Source organism: Aplidium turbinatum, chromosome 1, assembly GCF_918807975.1.
Source record: "Aplidium turbinatum chromosome 1, kaAplTurb1.1, whole genome shotgun sequence".
NCBI lineage: Eukaryota > Metazoa > Chordata > Ascidiacea > Aplousobranchia > Polyclinidae > Aplidium > Aplidium turbinatum.
Genome location: NC_137472.1, coordinates 8938737 through 8962352, shown reverse-complemented (window position 1 = coordinate 8962352; position 23616 = coordinate 8938737). Strand labels below are relative to the sequence as shown.

Genomic DNA, 23616 nt, shown 5'->3' with positions numbered 1-23616 from the left:
TCATGGCAGCCTTACCCATGCTGATTCCAGTGCAGAAGCTGTGCTCAGGGACGTCAGACATAAAAAAAGAGAAGTGCTGCAAGGGGTTGGAGAATTTAGGAGAGGTCTCCCCATGGTACAGGATGAAGCGTCGTTAGAGCAGGCCTTGGTTGATATGGCGGAGTTAGAGGGCATCTTTGGAGAACTGTTAGAACTTGCGAATAAACTAAAGGATAGCACTATGATATCTGAAGCTACAGAACAGGTCAGGTCAGAGATTGAGGAATTGAGACGTACTGTAAAACAGAAGCAAATCTCCAAGGTAGATACAAAATTTGGTACAATAAAAGGAAAATCAACCACCAGTGCCTCGAGTAGTCGCTCGCGCCGTTCAAAAGAAAAAGAGATCGAAATCCGGCTCGAAATGGAGAAGTTACGGTGGGAAAAACAGATGCAGGTGAACAAAGCCAAAGCAGAGGAAGCCAGAGCCAAAGCCGAAGCAGAAGAAGCCGAGGCCAGAGCCGAAATTGAAATGCAGATCAAGGCAGCCGAACTGAGAGCAAGGCAAAGTAAGCTTGAATTGTTTTCACAATGTGGATCGGACCAAGGGTCGGAGCGCGGGCAACGACGGCCTACGGCCAGTAGTCTTGGAGTCACCGACTACATCCCTACAGCGATAGAAAAGGTCCAGAGGTGGGACGCTGACATTGTCAATCCGCCTGGGAGATCCCATGACATTCATGGGGCCGCTAGCATAGATGCCCAACCTAAACAGAGCAAGGCTAAACAGGAGAATTTAATGGAACCGCCACATAGAGAAACTCCCCTAAGAAAGCTCTTTCTAGGGAACGCCCTCACAAACAAGTGTAGAATGTGGACTAAAGATAATTTTTTGGCTAAACCGCCCGGGGAGACCCATGGAGCCGCTGAAAGAGAACCTCATTATGATTATCAACGTGATTTTTATAGAGAGAAGGTTGTGAAACCGTCACAAACATGCCCCTTAACTGTAAGGAAAGATCTTAAAAGTGAGAGATGTAATATACCACTAGTTAAAGATGATGGCCGTGAAACTAGACATGTTATGACATCCCCGCCAGGGCTTAATGCAAACAGAGGCGCTGAGGATCAACAAAACTGGTTCTATAAATATCATAATTGTCGCACTTTCTATGACAGGGCCGCATTGATCAACTATGACGGCAACAACATGCCATTTATATTTTTTTAAAAACCGTATCGAATCACTAATGGAGAGTTGCCCATTTGAGGGAAATCGGCTGACTTTGCTACAGGCAGCCTGCGTACGTAGCGCCGCGCAAACCATTTCAAACTTAACATCGGATACTTCTGGTTGGAGCGAAAAGGAAAGGATCGATATGTCGCTGGATCGCTTGTCGCAGCGCTTTGGCGTTAGAGGCGGATTTCTCGCGGAGCCGGAGATTCGGCAGATACGGCATGGCAATAAATTATCTGGGATGTCATCATCCTCAATAAAGGAATTCAAAGACGAGCTGGCTCAGTGTACCCTCTTCGCTAGAGCGTATAACCAGCGTCATCAGCTAGAAGGACGTTTTGTAATAGACTTGGCAGGTCGATTACCTGGATATGCGAAGAAAGACTTTTTGTACTATCTGAAAGAGCAATATGGTAGCACCGAGGAACCAAGCTTCCAAAGCCTAATGGATTTCGTAAATTGCGAAGAGACGTGTCGCTCTACGGACTTCGCCATACGCTTAATGGAGGAAGTCGTTGCTAGAAAAGATACAAAAAGGTCGGCAAGTGATAATCACATTATGCGTATTCGTCAAACCTCAGCACAGCCTGTCAGAAATGTCACCCAAGGTAGCAGTCGCAGGTCTGGCTTTAGTTCTGGGAGCCGAGAAGAAACGTTTGGTAGCCGCTCCTTTGAGGGTACGAGGAAGGACATACTCTGTATCTATTGTGAGAGTAGGAATAAGCAAGAGCGTCACAGACTACCCAATTGTCCTGAGTTCTTAAACTTGACGCCGTCGCGACGCCGAGATGTCATCGCCACGACTGGTCGTTGTCTAAACTGCCTACGTCTAGGACACGAAGCGAAAAACTGCACCCAATCATGTAATTGTAGGCGCTGCGGCGAACATTTCCGATTTAAGCACTATTATCTAATGCACGACGCCTATGTGAACCCTCAAGGAACATCGGACAATGGCAATGGTCTTAGAACGGCACCTGCCGTCACTAATCGTAGCGTAAGCATCGCTCATAAGAGGGCAGTGTTTAATCGTGTCACGGCTGCGCGGGTCATAAACCCATCTAATGGAGAGACCACTCTGGTTTACTGTCAACACGACCCAGGCTCTCAGCTCACATTTGATTCAAGCCGATTGGTTAAAGAATTGTATCTAAAAGCCGCGGATAATGTCTCTTTCCGCATGGACACTCTAGCAGGCAAACAAGAAATACACTCTGATCTGGTTAAATTTAATATCCAATCCTTAGTTACTGACGAACTGTATGGTGATGTGGAAGCAGTGGAAAATGCACCTTGGAGTGACCATTAGGGTGGCTCGTTTTTGAACTTTTTTTTTTAATTCTCTCGGGGTAGTGGGGAAATGGTGCCAATGAGTGAGAAAACGCTCATGACAAAATTTGAGATTCGTAAAAAATTGTCTTCAGCCTTCCCATTGGGCCCAAAAATGGAAAAATGGGGTCAAAAACGCATTTTTTTTTAAATTATTTTTAGTTTGGGTAGATACAATATTGCTTAGATATATCTAATTAGCCTAAGAAAAAAAATTGGAGTCATTTGAACTATTCCTTCAGCTTCCTCACAGCTTTTGAAAATTTCCATTTTGCTGAAAATATCGCATTTTTGTGGGTGGTTTCATGATACATAATTGCGTTAGACATTTTTCCAGCTATAAAACGTGATTGTATTTCTCATTATAGACCTGCCCTGAGCTGTTGCGTCATTTTTTAATGAAATTGGGTCAATTTAGTAGAAAAAAGTGTCTTTTATTTGAATTTACGTCACTGATGAAGTTTGTAGTTATGTAACTACAAACAAAAATGCGAAATTTTCAGCAAAATGAAAATTTTCAGAAGCTGTGAGGAAGCTGAAGGAATAGTTGAAATGACTTCAATTTTTTTTTTTAGGCTATTTAGATATATCTAAACAATATTGTATCTACCCAAACTGAAAATATTTTTGAAAAAAATTGCGTTTTTGACCCCATTTTTCGATTTTTGGGCCCCATGAGGAGGCTGAAGACAATTTGTTACGAATCTCAAATTTTGTCATGAGCGTTTTCTCACTCATTGGCACCATTTCCCCACTACCCCAAGAGAATTTTAAAAAAAAGTTCAAAAACGAGCCACCCTAGTGACCATGTCGAAACATTGCCGCAGCATCAAGACTTAAATAGGTTTTCGCATTTCGATAATGTTGAATTGATTTCGTTACCTAACAAAATGTCGGTCGATATTCTAATCGGGAATGACCATGCTTACTTGATGCGAGAAATAGAAGAACGTGTTGGCATGACTCGGGAAGAGCCCCATGCTATTTTAACCCCACTGGGCTGGCTGGCTAGTGGAGGTCGAGGTTCTATGATCTCTGGTGATTCTAAAGTACGTCGTGTTGCCATTAATGGTAACGTCGCTGAGGAGTCACTTAGTCTTGACAGTTTTGATGCGCAGGAGATTGAAATCAGTCGTTTAAAACATGTAATAAAGGATTTAACCCTAACAGATGAAACGATAGAACTGTCCCGCAATGATGTCATAGCACAAAAATTTGTTGAGACGCAAATGAAAGTTGAAGATGGGAGATTTGAAATGCCCGTACCGTTAAAAACCGACTTTGAATTACCGGATAACCACTCTTTGGCTCTTGACCGTGTTCTGAGCTTACGACGAAAGGCTTTAAAGCAATCTGATGTTCGAATATTCTTAGTAGACACGATGACTGAAATGCAGTCCAGTGAGTACATTGAGCCGGTAAAAGACGACAACTCATTGGCATGTGTGTGGTACTTACCATGCTTTGTGACATCCCAAGCAAAAAAGCGAGTGGTATATGACGGCAAATCTGAGTTTAAGGGTAGGTGTGTTAATGATGTGATTTTGTCGGGCCCAGACATATTAAACCCTTTAACACAAGTTCTGGCTCGCTTTAGATTGGGAAAGTTTGGCCTAATGGCAGACTTAACCAAGTGCTTCTTCCAGATTCAATTACCAATGGAACAACGCGACTTGTTCCGTTTGCTATGGTTTGAGAATAATGATATCGAAAAGGGCAAAGTAATTCCGTTTAGATTTTGTGTACACCCTTGGGGGATTAAAAGCAGTCCATACGTCGCCTGCTTAGCCATTTAAAAAATGATTGCACAAAACCCCACTGGAGCCAGTGACCTGACCCTGAGAACCATTCGAAAAAATATGTATATGGACGATCTGATATTCTCTGGAAATAGCCTTGATGAGGTCAGTGAGATTGCTAAAGAAGCCATTGACTTGTTCGATAGCCGAGGCTTTAGTTTGGTGAAATGGAGTGCCAACAAAGAGGCGTTGGATGTTTTGTCCAATTTCAAAAAGGAGATGTTAGCTTCTTCCTTTCGTGATGTCGACCTCGAAGAAGACGGCACAGACTTACCAGTAGCAAAAACTCTAGGTTGTGTGTGGCAAACCGAGTCAGATTCATTATTCATTAAGTGCTCTCTTCGACCTTTGGAGAAGTACACTCGTCGCTCAATGTTAAGCCAACTTGGCCAAAATTTCGATCCACTAGGGTTCGGCGCGCCATTCTTCCTAAAAGCTAGGTTAATTCTGCAGCGTTTAACTATTGAAGGTCTTGATTGGGACACCGAAGTGCCACCCGACTACATAAAAGAATGGAAGTCGTGGTTTCATTCTTTAGATTTGCTGAAAGAATTTTCTATACCTAGATGGTATTTTGTAAACACCGAGCCGTGTTGCGCAGATGATATCGTATATCAGTTACATGGATTCAGTGATGCTTCCAATCACTCCTTTGCTTCCGTGGTGTATATACGTAGGCTGTGTAACGGAGTCCCTTGTGTATCCTTCGTTTTTGGCAAAAGTAGGGTTGTCCTCAAGCATCAAAGTGCATGGCTTAGTAGCCGCGCTTAATACTACGGAGCTGTTAAACCAGGCAGCTAATGCACTCCACCTGCCTGATCTTAGAAAACATTTCTGGTGTGACTCGAATACTGTCCTTCAGTGGATCAGAAACCCTGATTTACGATTATGCAAGTTTGTTACTCGTAGGTTAAATCGTATTTTACTCTTGTCAGAGGTGAGCGAATGGCATTACTGTCCGACACATCTCAACTCTGCAGACGTTGGAACCAGACCGAACGCCATCACCAAAACAGGTTCCAGAGAGATGTGGTTGAGCGGTCCATCTTTTCTCATGCAGGAAGGCGAGGTCCCAACGGTGAATGGAGCAGATGCTGCTATTCGTAAAATGGAACTGTCGCCGGAGATGACGGTAAGAGAAAATGCAACTGGCTCCATTAGCAAGATGATCGAAACCGCACCTACTTTGTACGTGTTGAAAAAGAGAGCCGCCCATTTTATAGCTTTCACGGAGTTCATTGTATCCAAATGCAAGAAACATGGGTATGTAAAACCAAAGTTAAATGCATCTTATCTAGAGGACGCTTTAAACAGGGTTGTTTCCTACGTACAGAAAGTAGTGTATAGAGATTTGTTAAGTTGTGACGGTCTGCCAGAGTCGATCGATGTGGTAACAAAACGTCTTGCTTCGAGCGAAACTGGCGCTGATAAACAGTGCCTGAGAGAGTTGCGCTCTCTAAAAAAGTATCGTCCTTGTGTGGACACACGGGGGAGACTTCGTATTGAAGGTCGTTTGAGTAAGTCTCCCGAAATAACTGTCGATGCGAAGCATCCTCTTATTTTGCCTTCGAGGCACGCATTGACACGGCTAGTTGTCCTTGACGCTCATTGTGATAGCTATCACTGTGGTGTGCAACAGACACTGTTATCTACTCGCCAACGTTTTTGGATTGCAAATGGTAATTCCTCGGTGAAACATTATTTGCATGACTGCGCTCCATGTGCCTTAGAGAAAGCAAAGCCTATCAGGCAGCTTATGTCGGATCTACCATTACCACGAACCACGGCCTATAACAAACCCTTCTTCAACAGTGGCGTAGATTATTTTGGTCCAATGACGTTTGTGGAGGGAAAAAGCCAAAAGAAGGCATGGGGATTGTTATTTACCTGCCTTGCGAGTAGAGCAATCCATGTGGAACTTGTGACGTCACTATCTTACAGTGAATTTGTTTTTACAGTGAATTTGTTTAGTGAAATAGCATTTACAAGATTTGTAGACTTGCGTGGATCTATACGTAACATGCACTCAGATAACGGGACCACATTTCAAGCAGCATCTAAAAGACTACCAAAAATTCTGGAGTCTTCTGAAATTCAAACTTTTTTGCGAAAAAAGGGAATTAACTGGGAGTTCATTCCTCCGTATGCCCCGGCCCAGGGAGGGGCCTGGGAAGCAATGGTCAAGCAATTCAAAATTGCCTTTTCCCACGTTATTGTGAACTCATCACGGAAACCCAACTTTGTTGAGTTTCTTACATTTACGGGTAGTGCCACAAGAATAGTCAACGAAAGACCTTTAGTTCCTGTCTGTGATGACCCTAAGGATTCTACTGTTATCACCCCAGCCGCACTCCTTAACCCCTTGAGCCCATTTTCATCAGTAGGAAATCCTCATGACCGAGATGAGCTACGGAGAGACTATAGGTATAACCTGGCTCTATCTCACAGTTTCTGGGAGAAATGGATCTCTTTCTATCTACCTTCCCTGCAGGGTAGAAAAAAGTGGGCCAGTTTGGTGGAAAACCTACAGCCTGGCCAATTAGTGGTGGTTGGTTCCCCAGAAGATATAACTAAGAGAGGGAGGTACCGTCTGGGGAGAGTCCATGAAATCATCCCCCAAATTAGGAAAGGAAAACCGATTGTCCGGCGCGTCAGGGTGGCAGTCTCAGTGGTGGATGAGGCATCGGGTGAGGTCAAAGTGGATCTGGTCCTAAGGGATATATCGTGCGTTGCTCCTGTGGGGGATGCTTGACTGCGTTCTGGACCCGGCCCCGCCCTGGTCTGTTGTTAGCGGGTGTCGTGTAGGCATCTGTACCACCCTTGCCTTTCATTTAAATTTGTAGTGTATTGTAGATATGTACCGCGCAAATCTGTTTTTAACCTGCGTATCTCTATGTGTCATCCGCAGGGCCCCAATATGCGTAACTCAACAACATGTCCTAGTAACGTAGCCTATGCTCTACAGCGCTCTCAGTGATCGGCCTCATTATAAGTAGCTAGTTAGTTACTGTGTAATGCATTTGATTTGTTTGCTATTGTGTGTTTCATGAAAATGATGTAAATACTAATCGTGTAAGTATTCGCCAGCGATCTCAGTGATTTGCGTCATTATAAGTAGCTAGTTAGTTACTGTGTAGTAGAGATGCAGCAAACCGAAAATTTTTATCCGCACACCGCACCGCAACTGACTCATCTATCCGCGCACCGCACCGCACACCGCAAATTATCTGGAACTTTGACACTGCACCGCACCGCACACCGCAAATTACAAAATTTTTACAAAATATTTTAACGCGTTATTTTTTAGAAAGTCAATTATAGCAAAAAGCACCCATGGCATATACAGTAACTGGTAACCTACCAGTAGCCTAATAGTTGTGCACTAATTGGCTAGGCTAACCAAATCATATTCTCTTATCAGCAATGCATCTAAGTTCTAAGACATAATACAAACTAAGACAAATAGAATGTTCCTGGATCCAGTATCAGAACTTTTGAACACTTTTTGCAAGCAATAATGCAATTTTAATGTCAGTGGCTATATGAACTACGGTACGGTACACACACAAGAGTAAAACTTATAGCGTGAACTCACTGGGCTAACTGTTATAGTAACTAATGCGGTAGTTGCGCTAAGCTTATAGCCTGGTAACTGGGAGCTGCGCTTATCAGCTAGGCTATTAACCAAAAACATTCGTACAGCTGCCCTGACAAGCCAGCCCCAAAACCCTGCAAACTGCAAGCCATTTGCAATTTGCATTTGCTTCATGCTTGCATAGCTTTCCAGCTTAGGGTTTCCGAAGGAAAAAAAACTGATCCGTGTTTCCAATTTTAATTTGAAATTTGATAACTGATTTTCTTTGAAAGTTTACGTTTACGAAAGTTTAATTTCTTGAAAGTTTACGTTTACAAAAGTTTAATTTCTTCAAAGTTTACGCGGCAAGCGGCGCGGCGCGGCTTTGTCATTTCAACCTTCCACGCGGCGCGGCACGCGGCGAAAAAGTCAAAAGCGGCCGCGTACGCGGCACGGCGCGGCGCGGCTTGCATCACTACTGTGTAGTGCCTTTGATTTGTTTGCTACTATGTGTGTCTCATGAAACTAACGTAGATATTAATCGTTAATCGTGTAAGTATTCGCCAGGCCATTGTGGCCAGGGTATCCCAGTGCTTTGCACTGCTAAAAAAGGATAGTCACCGTTTCTGTGTAGCTTTGATGTACATACTTTCTGTGTATTGCATTTCGGGAATCGACCCTTCTACTTCAACTTTGTTTGTAATTATGTGCCATAATTAGGGGCCGCAATGTTCCGGCGGGTCAATTGCCCTCTTGATCAGAATTGAAATTGTGATGAAATTTTGTTGACATTGAATTTGCGTTGTTTCTGTGTTCTGCGTGACGTGGCTTGCCTGGCTGCAAAGAGATTTCACAACTGATTATCGCCTTTTGCTGCGTGCCGGGAGCCGTTGTTTCTGGACACAATTTTGCCTGCCTTTGTGTTGAGTTTCATTTCATTATCGAAAAAAGCAAGCTAGAGAAATGAATGTGTACCACGGATTTAAGTTGTCGTGTTAAAGCCATTGTAAGTTTATACAAAATCAAGTTTTTATCCCAACTCGCTCTCAATAAATAAAAAACAACATGAAACAGTTGCAAGTATGATTGAGGCAGACCGAGGAGGGATTGTAGGTAGGCAGTGAGCAACTACTCTTGTAACCAAAAAATATTAAAGTTAGCTTTGTTAACCCTTTGAGGACCGCTGGGACATATGTGTCCCATGCACTTAACCGATCACCCTGCAGTTAACTTTAAAAAAATTGCCACTGCTGATACCCTAACATAGTATTAGATGTTTATCCTTCAAAATAAATATAAAAATTGGAAACTCTGAATCATTTTTCTTGGTGTTATTTTAGTTTGAAAACAGTGAAAAGTTGAGGTTACAAGTGCATTTTTTTAGTGACGTAATTGAGAAATTTTCATGTCATTTAAAAAAAAATTTTTGGTTGCAATGTGGTCTGTAAGACCTCTTTGTTGTTGTATGCCAGTTAGAATTAGGATAAGAGCGAATATTATGGCATGAAAGGAGATTTTGTTTGCATGGGACATATGTGTCCCATCGGTCCTCAAGGGTAATTTTTTATGTTTCTTTAGAGACTGTGTATTCGCTATATTCCAGGATAGAAACACAATTGTTAGGCTAACTGAAAGTTCTGCAGACTGTTAAAGATGATAATTTTTTGATTAAAAAACATTAACAGCTAAATTAGGCCTATTCACTATTTTAAGCTGCTAAACTGCAAATAACTAGCAAGCATTATCAATGCAAAAAAGTATCTCTTACATCCACAAGTTCAATTCTCTGCACACCTTTAATCAGTGCATTTGCCCAAATAGCCCAGTAAAGTTTGTACAGTTACATGCTAAAAGTTCTGCCCTTGCACACACTATGTTTTGTCAAAAATAGGCTATCTGTATACAGGGTAGTCTGTTATTATGCAGTTTACAAAGCTGTCCTTATGCTGTTGGCCAATAATGTGCTTATCTTTCATATGATTTAGCCTATTTCAAGTATATTTCAGCTTCATTCAGTACCGTATCTATATTTTACGATTTATTTCAGAAATTTATTATACATAATTGCATACACAACAGCTAACTGCTAAAATGCTATCTATTGCTCGTACAAAAATGTTTCATTTGGATGAAGAATCGATTAGTCAACTTCAGTATTGCGATGATGAAGATGTTTTGGTGCTTGATGAAGAAGATATTGCTTTCTTGGAAGATGATTTTAAAAATGTTGTCAACAATGGTGGTGATTGTCCAATTGAGGTTGTTATTGAACCTCTAGAACAAGTTCAGCTGGTCACACATCTCAAGCTGAACCACATGTGGTAGACCATTCTTCAATGAAAGTCAGTCACTGACAAGAGAATGTTCAAGATCCCACTTTGTTGACATGGAAGAAGTCTAGGCCTACTGGTGCACCTGTAGGCCTAGACTGTCAATTGTCTAGTCTAGGCCTACTGTGCACAACTAAAAAGTTGGAAAACAGGACAAACAATAAATGTGAAGAGTGCAATATTTTTCTTTGCAATGAGAATGGCAGGGACTGTTTCAGAATGTACCATCAAGTATAAGTGCATGTTACAATAGCTTTCAATGATACACTGTTAGACCCTAAATGTTCTTGATTGTGTATTACAATGTTCTGTTTTGTTGTTTTGTGAAATTACAAAAATTTGCATACATAATAGTACGCATCCTAAAAGTTACTTTTTTGCAGTAAATGCTGTAGGTGGTAGGCTACTTCAGGTTGGTAGTGGTAGACATCCACTGCAATACCATATAATACAAAGCCTGCATATGAAACAGAAGAATTTGTTTTGTAAAACTTCTGTCTATTGTGTTTTTAGCCATGGTTTTTAGTCACTGTAAGAGCAAAAATTAAAAAAACCAATGTTTAAGTATTGCGGATAAAAAATTACCGTTGAGGACCGATGGGACATATATGTCCCATGCGATATCTCCGGCATATGAAATATTTTTTTAATTTTTTTTTGATAGATGTTTTTTATATGACATATGAAGTGTAAACAAACAAATTCTACCTAAAAAATTTGTCGGGAAAATTAATGGTCCTCAAAGGGTTAAAGCGATACGATTTTACCGAGCATGGATACCGTCAAAAATTCCGTGAGGCAAAGCCTGAACTTCATGAAAGCCCAGGTCAAATTATTGAACGTTTAAGAAACCTTTTGTTAAAATGGTTTGAACTTTCGTGGGCCAAACAATCATTGGGCGGATTGGCAAACCTTATAGTTAAAGAACAATTCACAGATTCATGATCAAAAGATCTTTCAGTTTATTTAATGGAGAGAAGTCCAAAGACTCTAGAATACATAGCCAGTGTGGCGGAACAGTATTTAGTAGCCCATGATGAGAAGTTGTCGACCGAAGAGACGTTGTCATACGATAATGACGAGGAGCAAACAAATAATTTTAAAGGAGGTGCAGTTCCAAGAGAAGTACGTTGTTTTAATTGTAATGGCTTAGGTCATAAGGCTGTTAACTGCCGGAATAACACTAACCGAAATCATCAGGAATCGAGGAAGTGGTGCAATCGTTGCAGTAGCCAAGGACAAGAAGCGAAGGAATCCAAGGACAAATCGCTTTCCCTATCCAATCAGTCTGGAAAGAACGGGAAAAACACAGACCTTTATAGAGGTGGTTGTGCGATAATGATTCATGAACCAGAGCTTGAGGAGGGGCCGGATGCCGATGATCAGTTGGAGAAGAAAACGGAAAAGAAGACAAAAAAAGATGCTTGCGAAAAAATAACACCTGAAGATTACCTGCCAGTAGTGACTGGAACAGTTGGAAACAAAAAGGTAAAAGTTTTACGTGATTCTGGTTCTACGGGTATAATGGTGAGGAGAGATTTAGTAAAAGACAGTCAGTTAACGGGAAAAACTGGCCATGTGATGTCGATAAATAACACTTCAATCAAAGGACCGTTAGCGAAGGTATACATCGAAACTCCTTATTGTAGTGGGACTGTGAAGGCGTTATGTTTACAAAGCCCTTTAGTTGATCTTATAATCGGAAATGTTACTGAGAGAGATTCTGAAGTTACTTGTTATTCTTGTGGCAAGAATGGTCACTTTGCTCGAGATTGTTCTACAGATAATCAGCGACGATCTCACGATCACGGATACTACGAGCGCGAAGAACCGAGGAGAAGAGGCAGGCGACGACCATTTGAGGTTTGCTATAGATGCGGTAGACGCGGACACTTCGCCAGGGAGTGCGTTGCTGACGGCGGACATTCGGAAAACAGACGTTAACGTGACAACCACTGCTACCGATGTGGGGAGATTGGACACATAGCCAGGAGCTGCCCAATTGATGAAAAGGCTTGCTACAACTGTCACAGAGGAGGTCATCTAGCCAAGGACTGTCCGGAGAGGAAGTGTTTCCCATGTAAGAAGATGGGTCATATTGCTCGCCGGTGCACTGAAGACATTGAAGACGGTGGAAACTTTCACAGTAAACGTGATAATTATTGTTTTGAGAAACGCTGTCGTTGGTAGATCATGCAACGATGGACTAATGAGAACTGTTTTATTGAGTAATTAATTGTTTTTGTGGTGTGTTTTGTATTGATTGTGTTGTTATATTGTTTGCAACAGTATTCTAAGAGGGGCGTATGTCACAATCAATGTGCGAGGTCTCGCGACGGGCTGCTTTGTATCTTGACAGAACGTGCTGTTTTCATTATGGAATTTTTGAGCGATGTGTTATTATTGGTTACTGACCTGAAGTAACCTTTGATTGCGAAATCTTTATTGTGTAATGTATTTCTACAACCTTCTACCCTACGTGGCAATCTAGAAGCTTCTGGAAACTTGCTTGTTTACGTTTAATGCTGCTTAACAAAACAATAGGTTTTTATGATGTAACATTACGTAACCTTCTCGAAGTTACTAGACCGAACAATCTTCTATAAATAGTGGTGTAAATTGATGAATTATTATTATGAGTTGATTATACGAGTTGATTATGAGAGTTGTGTTATGAGTTGTGGATTGGTAAAACGTGCAGAAATTATTGTTGATTGAGATTTGAAGTAATTGAATACAAGTAGATGAGAATTAGTGTTGATAAAGATTATGTTCAAAATTGGAGTTATTTGAGAAGCCGTTCGTTGAAGTCCTTCAAGCGTTTACATATATCATTTCAATAGTAGAACTATTCGACATTTAATTGACTGCTTTTCGGTTATAACCCATTAAACTACGTCATTGAACCTTTCCAAGTCTCTTTCCTGGTAAGAGACAGAAAGAAATTGTGACACTATGCAAATGCCATCATTTGATGAATGCAAAATATCAATATAACTCCTACTATTAAATGCATTAATTTATGACACAATCTTGGTTTAAAGAGGTTGATCTGATTATGGGGATAAAATGTGTTGACGCATGTTGAAAAAAAAATCGCTGAAAATATCTATAATTTGTCAAACCGAAGTTGATTATGAGGATTTTTATACTGTGAATGAGCTTTTTGTAAATCACATGCTTGCCGAAACTTTGAATCTTTGAATCACTGAGGAGCAGGTCCCATTTCGCAGATTGACAGAGTGGTGTTTCTTCTTGTTGAAGTACTGTTGTGGTGATTTAGTTTACCTACTTGGTGTCGTCAGTTGTACAGTACATTAAGAAACTAAGGAGAAATTGAAGTCAAACAGTGGTGTCCTGTATTACAGTAACCTAAACAGCCGGTTTCACCTCATCTCGGTCGCATTATTACTTTGCAATGTGTTGCTGAGCCCTCAACGCAATAAGCTTTTCTTTAAATTCTGCTTGAAGTTTTTGTTTTCTTTTGAGGTGTAAGCTATTCCACAAAAGTCAATACTAGACTATTGCTTTCTGATGTAATCGCATTATGATTGTATTATTTCCGTCAGACTGCAATTATTATCATTGGAAACAATGTTCCTCGGTTCTTCAAGCGCTGTAATTGCGTCTTCCACACAAAGGGGAGCAGAAAGCGAATTTAAATGACATCGATTAGTTATGGTCGCGTTGCGCCCAGTGAGAGCTGTTGTCTCGAACAACAATTGTCGCGATCCGCATTTTAACAGCTTAATTTTACACTCTTATAATTGTTTGAATTGGTAGTAGGCTACAATCTCAGACAACCAGTTTATCTGGTCCAGATCTGGTAAGAATCTAGTCACATCCATACCCGATCTGGTTAAGATCTAGACCAGATGAAGCGGTTGTCTGGGATAGTTCACTAAAGTCCATCATTTAATAGACCGCGCTTTCTGAATGGACAATTGTCACCATAGCACCCATTAGAACAGGGGTCGGCAACCTACGGCCCGCGAGCAGTTCCAAGCAAAAGCACGCAATTCGGCCAGCGACGATAAATATGTTGTTTTTCGCATGCTAAAATCATAGTGCAACAAAACCACGGATACTACCTCGTGCTACAAACTATATGCTTCATTGCACACGTTTAATTTTTGTGCAAAAGTTTAACTAGACTGATTCAATAAGATGATGCAATCTTGAACAAGCCAGATGACATCACAATGATGGAAATCAAGAAAAAGGAAATTTTTGCTGGAAATCAAGAAAAAGAAAAAGGGAATCACACGACTGTGATTGCAACTGGTTGATATATTTCAAAATCATTCGCGTGTCAGAAAAGCTGTCCCGGCAGTTACGGCCCGCCAGTATATTTTATTTTATCAAATTGGCCCGCGGCTCAAAAAGGTTGCCGACCCCTGCATTAGAAGCATCAGCTGCACAGTGTGACAAAAATCTTTTCCATGAATAATAGGTTACTGACTACTACTATTTTTAGTTACTTATTTGCATTTCAGCTGATGGATTGGTCAATAAAAATGAGACAGCATTGCAGTGTATCCAATGTGAAGAATCTGAACACAATTGCAATAATGGCCTTACCTTCTGTCCATCTGAATCAACTTATTGCAAGTCAACTGTATCGTACTATTGGGATCAGAATAACTTTATGACTAAAAAAAGTAAATAAAATGTCTTGTTAATTATTTACCTTTCACGCTGTTTCAAACTATCATGTTACGTGATTTTTATTGTACAGAAACTATTGTCAAATAGTTGTCAAAGAATTGTCAAATAAATGTCATTATCCAATAACAAAGTTCTAAAAGAACAATCTTGGCTGGATAATGACTTAAGTTGTCTTTGCAAATTTTTAAAATAGTGCTATAGACAATCATGCTTTCAATGTGTTAAATGTGCATTGTGCAACAACATAGACATAACATGAATGGTTTTTTTTTCCAAAGTAATGTGTAAGTTTTGCTCTTTTCATCAAGTAATCTCTTTGTATGTGGGCCAACTGCCTGAATTATGTACCTTAAGCACTTCTTAATTATGTACCTTAAGCACAGTTTAAACTATAAATCATCCAATTACGAGTAAATTTTCGCATCTGGTAAAGAGGTCAAAATGACCACTACGGTCGTTCTGGCGTTAGAAGTAAAGAACATCTGTATGTACCGGAACGTTATCATGTTGCTACTTTGAAAAAAGACACTAAATATCATACATGAAGTTGGATACAAAGATTGCCTAATAATCATTCGCTATCTCGCTTGCAGCAGAATGCGCATCAACATGGGTTACTTGACATGGTTCCATGTGATTTTATGAGCCGCACTGCTTGCATGCTATCTCAAGGCAGATTGGAAGAGGGTGATATGTCACCAAAGATTGCCTACCCGCCTATTATATTCAGCTTCTTTGCATAAATCTTGAACAATATCTTCTTCTTCTTTTTATGCTTCTTCAGCCAATGTCAACTTGAATGTAAAAAACATTATCGCGTACATCTTTCAGGTGTTGTAGGCTAGTTGAAAAGTTAAATGAAGTAGATGGTGAGGTGAGTAAACCAATTTTCTTGTGCATCTTCAGACTTCTGATTTCACCAGGTTTTATAACTTGGCTAAAAAATCTTTTATTGAATAACTGAGCAATTAAAACCTTCCCTAGAGATCATAAAAGTCAATCATGGGACAAAGTTACTCCATTGATTCAGAGCGACAAACTTTACTACGCATTAACGCACTTTCAGTCAATGTAACTATCTTTGCTTTGATCTTGGCATTTGTTTGTTTGCTGCGCCATGTTTTTTTCTGAACCATCGCAGACAATTTTATGAAAACCGGCATCGCGTGTGACTCCAATACAGCTTTCAACTTATGTTTTTGAGTCATTAACATGCGGTACTACAAACACTAATATAACAACATTGCATACTTTTATCTGATATTGATTATTCTTCTCTGGAAATTAAAACGTGGCATACTATCAAACAAAAAGCCCTTCTGTTTAAAATGTTCGGTATTACCTTCTCCATTGTTTGGCAACTGCTGTAAAAATAATTGCTTCTGTGTATTACTTCAAGATATCAACGTCAGTTTATTTTGTTTACCTGAAGTAATGGCCCGATTTTTAACAAGGGTCCAAAAACCTTCAAGATGTGTAGAGAAAGTATGTGACCTATTGGACATGGGGATCAATTGGACATGTTGACAATATTTTTTAAATCTGCTTAATGCAGTGAGCCCATTAAAAGCTAGATGAAAGTGTAATTGGTTTTGAATCTTTTTATCCTTTGACTGACAAAGCCTTGATAGGTTATTCTTGGCAGTTTTGGATACTTGTCGAGGCTTTTGACGCAGGGCTGGTCATCGAGATTGGAAGAGTGGATTTTTCCGATTGTTGAAGTCTGGTAGCTAGAGAATTTTTTTATCCAGAGAAATTATTTAGAGAATTATTTCATCCACTAGGTGTCGCTAAATGGAAAGCAGTCCTGAAATGCGATTATCAAGCGCACACCACGAGAGCAGAAGCAGCCCCGAGTGATCTTGAGTCGAGCGCTTAATCTCTGAGTAACCTAAGTGTAAGAAACAATAAAAAGCTTTTGATTTTGACGAACAGATTGAGTAAAAAAAATATAAAATAAACCAACGTTTGTCTGATAGGTCCCAAACTTCCCCCCACTGCAAATACGACTTTCACGATATTCGATTTGATGGAATAATCATGTTTTGCTTTTATGACTTTTAGACTTGCCTTTGTACAAATTGATCAGTGTCGTTCGTGAATGCGCAACCGGCTCTGTAGAGCCGAAATGCTCTTTCACAACTGTTTCATCAAACCTTCAAACAGTCACTTGCACAGAGACCTGCACAACTGATGGATGCAACAATAGATGGCGTAAGTCTTCACGTGCGCAATATACGTACTTTTAATTGAGTGTTACGGTTATAAATATAGTTATATTCAAGTGAGATAACATACCACATTAAACTAAAAAAACAAAAAATGCATTGACATTACATACAAATCAAATAATTTGAATTGAACAGGTCGTTCGCAGTTGCTAGGTCGACGTTGATACTATTTTGCCTACTTTAAATTTGCATTGTTTCATTTATTGCATAGTGATGCAAAGGATACAGGAAAAACATATAATTTAAGCTGTTGTTATACATTATTTATAAACACAAAATGATCTGGCTATGTAACCAATGGCAAACTTTCCTAGCATAACGGCGCTGTGAAGTCAAATAAAGCTTTAAAATGCAAGTTTTACCGTTGGGGCTCAATAGACCCCAAATTTTAAATATTTGTTTTAGACAAACAATCAGCTCTGATGATAAAATTAAAGCTAAATGGAAAACGATATAACTCATAAACACTGCAGAAAAACCAAAAATGCACTAAATAAACGAACAAGTCATACAGTCATAGCCTATGCACAAATCAAGTTGATACGCAAGTGATCTAACTAATTCTTGTTGAGTAATGGTCAGACTATTGAGAGATTTGGCTAAAAAAAGCATCCAAACGCATATTACATGATAGTTCAAAAGGAAATATTGTGAGTTGATTTATTATCACATTGATTGCAAATGATTTGCGAATGTTCTTGGCAAACGTGTAATTTGCAGTAGTACACAATTGTTTGCATTTTTGGTCTTTTTGTCTTTCGCACAAATAGCATCTAGCCTTCTTTGGTCTTGGTGCCTGATCTTCAACAGCTGTTGCGTTTCTTTTATGTTGCTGTGGAGTTAGATGTATTGATGATGTTGAAGCTGGTAATCGAGCAAGCTCTTTTCTTAGATGGATCAAAAATCTTCTTCTCTTTTTCATGTTAAACTTGCTGCTACTTTCGCCTTGCAATTGTTGCCATATCACAAACGATTGACATCGATCATATTGTACAGTAGAATAAACCTACCGGCCATCTTCTCGTCATTCTCTTGGAGGTGTATGTTCTAATCATTCTGTCAAGAGTGTCGACTCCACTTTTGGTGCTGTTGTAATACAAGATTACTTCGGGCTTTTTCTCTGTAGAGTCTGAAGCTATTTCGAGAAGTAAGTGCATGGTTGAGAGCATATGATAGTGGACGATATCTCACGGCCTTTAGCAACAGTGAATTTTTCAGAAATCTCCGGTTTGTTTTTTCTGATGGTTCCAACAAGAGTAAGCTTTTTTTTCAGCAGATCACGTGCAAGTGGTACACTTGTAAAAAAAATTATCGCAAGTAATGTTTCTGGAAAAGTTTTCGATTTTTTTGACTAAATCCTTGACGACCCTGGTGCTTTGGTTGACTTCTCTTCCAACTGTAGTATTTTTTCCAGTGTATACTTGCATCTTCCACGCATAAGAAGTGTTGGCCTCACATATTGCCCAAATTTTCCCGGCTTTGAAGAAATGTATTGCCGAAACGGACATCTTCCTCTAAAACAAACAAGTTGTTCGTCAATCGTCATATGAGGCCCTGGAGTATAAGCATCCCGCAGATACAAGTCCCATTCTTCGAAAATATCTCTGATTGGCTGAAGCTTGTCAGCAGATCTATTCCTCCTTCGTGAATTCGCATTATCCAATCGAAGCACTCGAAGGATCTGTTGATATCTGTTTCTGCCCATTAGTTGATTGAAAATCGGTCTCCCGTCTTCCTTACTCCAAAGTTGAGCAACATTCTCATTGTTTGATTTGTAAACACCAATCAGAATAACTACACCCAAAAATTTGTCAAATTCATTTTGATGAATAGTAATCCAGTTTTCTTTGTACACTAGCGATCCCTCTGCATTTGTCCAGTTGCAAACTTTTTCTAGCATTTTGTTTCGAAACAAAAGCTTGAACGAATCAAACACTGTATCACATTGTGCTTTAGCATAACGTGAAGGCCCAGCTCGTTCGCGAAATATGTTGCAAGCCGCAGTTCGACCAGTGTTACATGCATGTGGAATCGATGACCAATTTTCCTTCTTGTTTCGAAAAACAAAAACTGACATACTGGTATCTTCAATTTCTTCATCAATATCTGAGCCATCAGAGGAAGACAAGTTTTCGATGCTAAGGTGATCGAATTCTCTATCGTCTGATGACTCACTGTATTTATCCTCGCTCTTCTTTACTCTCTTCCAGAAGGCTCAATATCTCCTCATCACATACGTATATTCATCACATACTTTTCTTTCTTCTTCAACGTTCCTGCAATTCATTTTTTAAACTTGTGGTACTCAAACAAAGTACCTTTTAATTGGTAAAACATAATATCACCAGTGAATTTTGGTTGTTTTAATAAATTGCAATATACGAATGCAGCAGGCTTTGGGTCCATTGGACCGCACGGTACAAGATGCTATTATTTTTTTCTGTGGTACAAACCTTTGCTTGAGATCAATAATAATTACATTCTCCTAACGATCAAGCAAAGCTTTGAAAAGTCAGGGTACATCAATATCGCTCCTGCTGCATGTCTTAGAAATTGCAGAGAGAATTTTGTTTTAGGGTCCATTGGACCCCACGGTAGACAGAGGGTTAAAACGATTGAATCTCTTATTATCATTTAGTACAAGATGGCTGGCATAATATAGTTTAATATAAGATTAAGCTAGTAAACTGTTGTTCTTAAATCGGTACTGTAGTGTAATAACAGTGGTGCTACAACTGTGGTGTTACAACTGTCGGTTGATTTAATATTTTAATGTTTGAGATACTGCATATTTACATATTACAATTGGATTATTGTAATCAATACTTTTTAAACACAAATTTATATTCAAATTTCTAGCCGCCCGACCATTGTGCTCTCAATGCAGCTCAAGCACGAGCCCAGTCCAATGCTTACACAGACCACCATTGCCTAAAATGTGCAATAACCCATATGATTCTCATTGCATAATACAGCACATTAATAAAGGTAACACTAGGTCATGCATACCCTTGACTAAACTACTGTTTCTTTTTTACTCTAAGGCCAATAAAAAGTCTTTGAAACTTTTTCAATAGTTGATTATATTTTAGAACAGAAGTTGTTTGTTAGTTTGCTGTATTTCCGTATATAGCTTGTCCTCCCCGTTAGCTCAGTGCTTATTTTCCCCTAGTCAAGAACAAGCGGTGCTTGTTCGGCTCTCGGGGTGTGCGCTTGATCAATGAATGCCAAGGACCGTTCTCCCTTCAGCGGGACCTGGTGGATGGAATTTTACAAAACTGCCAGGATTGAACTCTCAAGGATGCTTTCTCAATCCGAGAATAAAATCTTTTAATTATGCATCTGCAACTCTTGGAGTGGTATAATTTCATATTCGTCATTTAAAAAGGTTGGTTATTTGCAAACCATTAAAATCATTCATTGCTTGTTTCTTTACAAGTGAGAACTATCTCACGAAAGTGTGCATAATTCAGCTACTTTTGAACTGTGAGCAAATGTTACTGTTCAAAAAGGTAACATTATAAAATATTTTGGATTTGTAAACTTTTTTATATTTTATATATTATATTTTTATATTATATTATTTTATATTTTATATTATATATATTTATATATATATTTTTTTTTTATTTTATATTTTTTTTTATTTTATTACTCCAATTTAATGGAAAGAATATTTCAAGATTAACTATGACACTATGTAATGAAAATTTCATTGTCGTGGCTTTTTAACATAAGAATTTATTCTTCGTTAGTTTCTTTTAATGCAGATATATAAACACGTTCAAATTTTTCAGACAATGTCAAAGGATACGCTTCTTCCATTGAACGTGGTTGCAGTTTCTACAGCATTGGATCATCTTGTTCATCAACCACGTTCGGTGACGACACAATAAGTACATGCAATCGAAGCTGTACTACTGACGGATGCAATCAAGGTAGAGAAGCAATAAATTTGAAATCTATTCACCACTACATGTAATGTTCGTGCGTTTGATTACTGTTTAGGTACTGGAAGTCTTTAGCCGTACCTGTTACTGCTTCTCTTTGGCGGCAAGAGTTACTGGCCGAGACCATCAGGTCTACGTCTGTCTTATTGCTAATTACTCGGTCGGCTTATATCCAATAACAACGGGAAAAAGTATGCATTGGTCAAATACCTTATCTATCACTTCAATCAATTTATTTCGCAAAATATATTCGTGATTGTGTATTTTAGGTAGAAAAGGTGATAAAGACTCGGTTGTTGACTTATTTTCGCCATTTCTTGGTCAAATTTCTCAGTTCACATTTTATTTTGAAAGTCTTCTTGCATTGAACACAGAATTTCATCAATTTTGTTTTTCCGTTTCTGTGCAAACAGTATTCCATGCACTTTTTGCACTAAGAAGCAATTTGCACAAATAACAAATTACCTTTCTAATTATTGTCTGCCAGCAAAGAATGACTCATATCGCGTCAAATCGCGACTCCCTACCCAGACAGCAAAATCGACATTGAATTAATGTAAAAATGACGGATTTTGCTGCCTGGGTACAGATTGGAATTTTGCGCCGCCGAAAAACACAAAATGAAACCGCACGCTAATAGTAAACTTTCAATCAAGCTATTGAATATCAGGAAATTTCTTGCATTTCATAACTGGCTGTGACAAAAGGTTTATTGCGAACTTTACAATTATCCGATACCAACATAATCGGGATTAAAAGTTGGGGCAAGAAAGAAAAGTAAAAGTCAAGAAATCTCAGGTTTCTAGTGTCACTGCTTCTTTGTGAAATTGCTGAATTAGCAGAAGGAGAGACCATAGGGTCTACGCCAGTAACAGGTACGGTTAAATGCAATAAACCAAACTTTTGAAATGCAAAAAAGCAAAAGCCAGTTTTACTTGGAAAAAAATTAGACTGCAGGATACCTGTTTATACTTTTTATGGTGGTAGAGTCATGTGGTGTACTGTACACACATACGATCTTCTGGAGCTTTTGCCACAGCTTAAAATAATTGCCACATGTGTAAATCGATTTAGGCTAATAGCTTCTAATGGTTTCACTTATTGTTGTAGTACGAATAGAAGTGTAGCATTTTTTATTTAACTTATTCATAAAATCACCCGACATCGAATAGGATGAATAAATGTTTAGCCTACTAGATTGAGGTTGGAATCGCTATTATACTTCTAGAACTATACCATTAATTTTACAACGTATCCACATGGTGTTGAGTGTATATGAAAACCTTTTGCGTGAATAAACATCGCCATCAAACTGGTAGTTGAACAAAGTCATGTAAAGAGAGCAAAATTATGTAAAGATGTAATCTAAAAATGAAGACTTGTCACAATTGTTTGGTATCAAAACAGATCAAAGATTGTTTTTCCTCAATACTTTTGACCGTATCTAGGTTAAAATGACTCAAGATTAACGTTACATGTTAAAAAAAAAACGTCTATGTGTTTATCTACAAACACGTGATAAAGTGTTTTTCCAAAGAGCAGTGTAGGCTACTCTTAATAGCTATGAAACCAGTGCTTACTTTTTGGCCTCTTGGTAAACATCATTAAACTATTGATCTTATATTTTAGAATATAACAAAAGTTCAACTCTTTGCTTTTACAGGAAGCGGTGCGGGTGTCGTGCCTCCAAGCATCAGTTTAATTCTCATATCTATAACTTGGATGTTTCGGTTTAGATTTTAATGGCACAACCTAACGTCAAACACATTTGTTGAGAATGTCTCTGTTTTTTATAAAAAAAAAAAAAAAAACTCATTGAACTGTAAAGGATTGCAAACTACTTCGGAAATTTTGTGTTGTTACTGTATTGTGACGAAATTTATCTTCAAGCGATTTTGATACACAAGTTACTCAGAACGAAAAGCTATTGTTGTACCTATTGGTTTTGAATAGTGAAGTCGACAAGGCAGAGTTTTGAGGATAAAACCCCATTGACGATAATAGGTTATTATTTAAAACATTATTAATTGTTTCATTGCTCGCAATAGCTTTTTATATATTGTCTTAATAATGGTTTTGTTTAACCCATTAAAAGCCGCCACAAGTTCCCATTGCTCTTTTTAGGAAATATTTCAGCCACAAAGTTGTATTGCCATAACTTTTGAATTAGTTAAAAAAAATTTGACGATTTTTGCTTTTTTGATGCATTTTCTTGTTTGCCTTTTAAAAGAACACCGGCCACATAGTCAAATGTAAATCTCGCGATACCTTAACATAAGAAGGTGTTTGTTTCGGTAGAAATTTGTCAGATCTTTCTTGAAGGACGTTTCAAAGTTATTGTATGAACATATTATATTCACGATAACCATCGGCGTAGCTAGTGGGAGGGTGCCCCCCCCCCCCCCATTAGGCAGTCCCTCCCCGGTAGGAAGCTTGTAGCGGCAGAATATTTTTAAACCTAAACGAAAAAGCATAGTAAAAATATTTTTTGAAACAGATTTGGCTCGAATTCTATTTCC

The 23616-nt window shown here is 39.0% G+C and overlaps 1 protein-coding gene across 1 annotated transcript in view; it reads left to right on the top strand.

The window, feature by feature from the left end:
* The window catches only part of LOC145780702 (uncharacterized), a 51619-nt gene extending 28429 nt beyond the window's left edge, over window positions 1–23190 (top strand). Inside the window, exons 4-8 of the mRNA XM_082592324.1 lie at window positions 14745–14909; window positions 16981–17130; window positions 20007–20135; window positions 20945–21085; window positions 22761–23190. Of these exons, the coding sequence (XP_082448450.1) occupies window positions 14745–14909; window positions 16981–17130; window positions 20007–20135; window positions 20945–21085; window positions 22761–22840 (665 nt within the window). The 3' untranslated portion in view covers window positions 22841–23190. The remainder of the gene's footprint in view (window positions 1–14744; window positions 14910–16980; window positions 17131–20006; window positions 20136–20944; window positions 21086–22760) is intronic.
* Window positions 23191–23616: the final 426 nt, after the last annotated feature.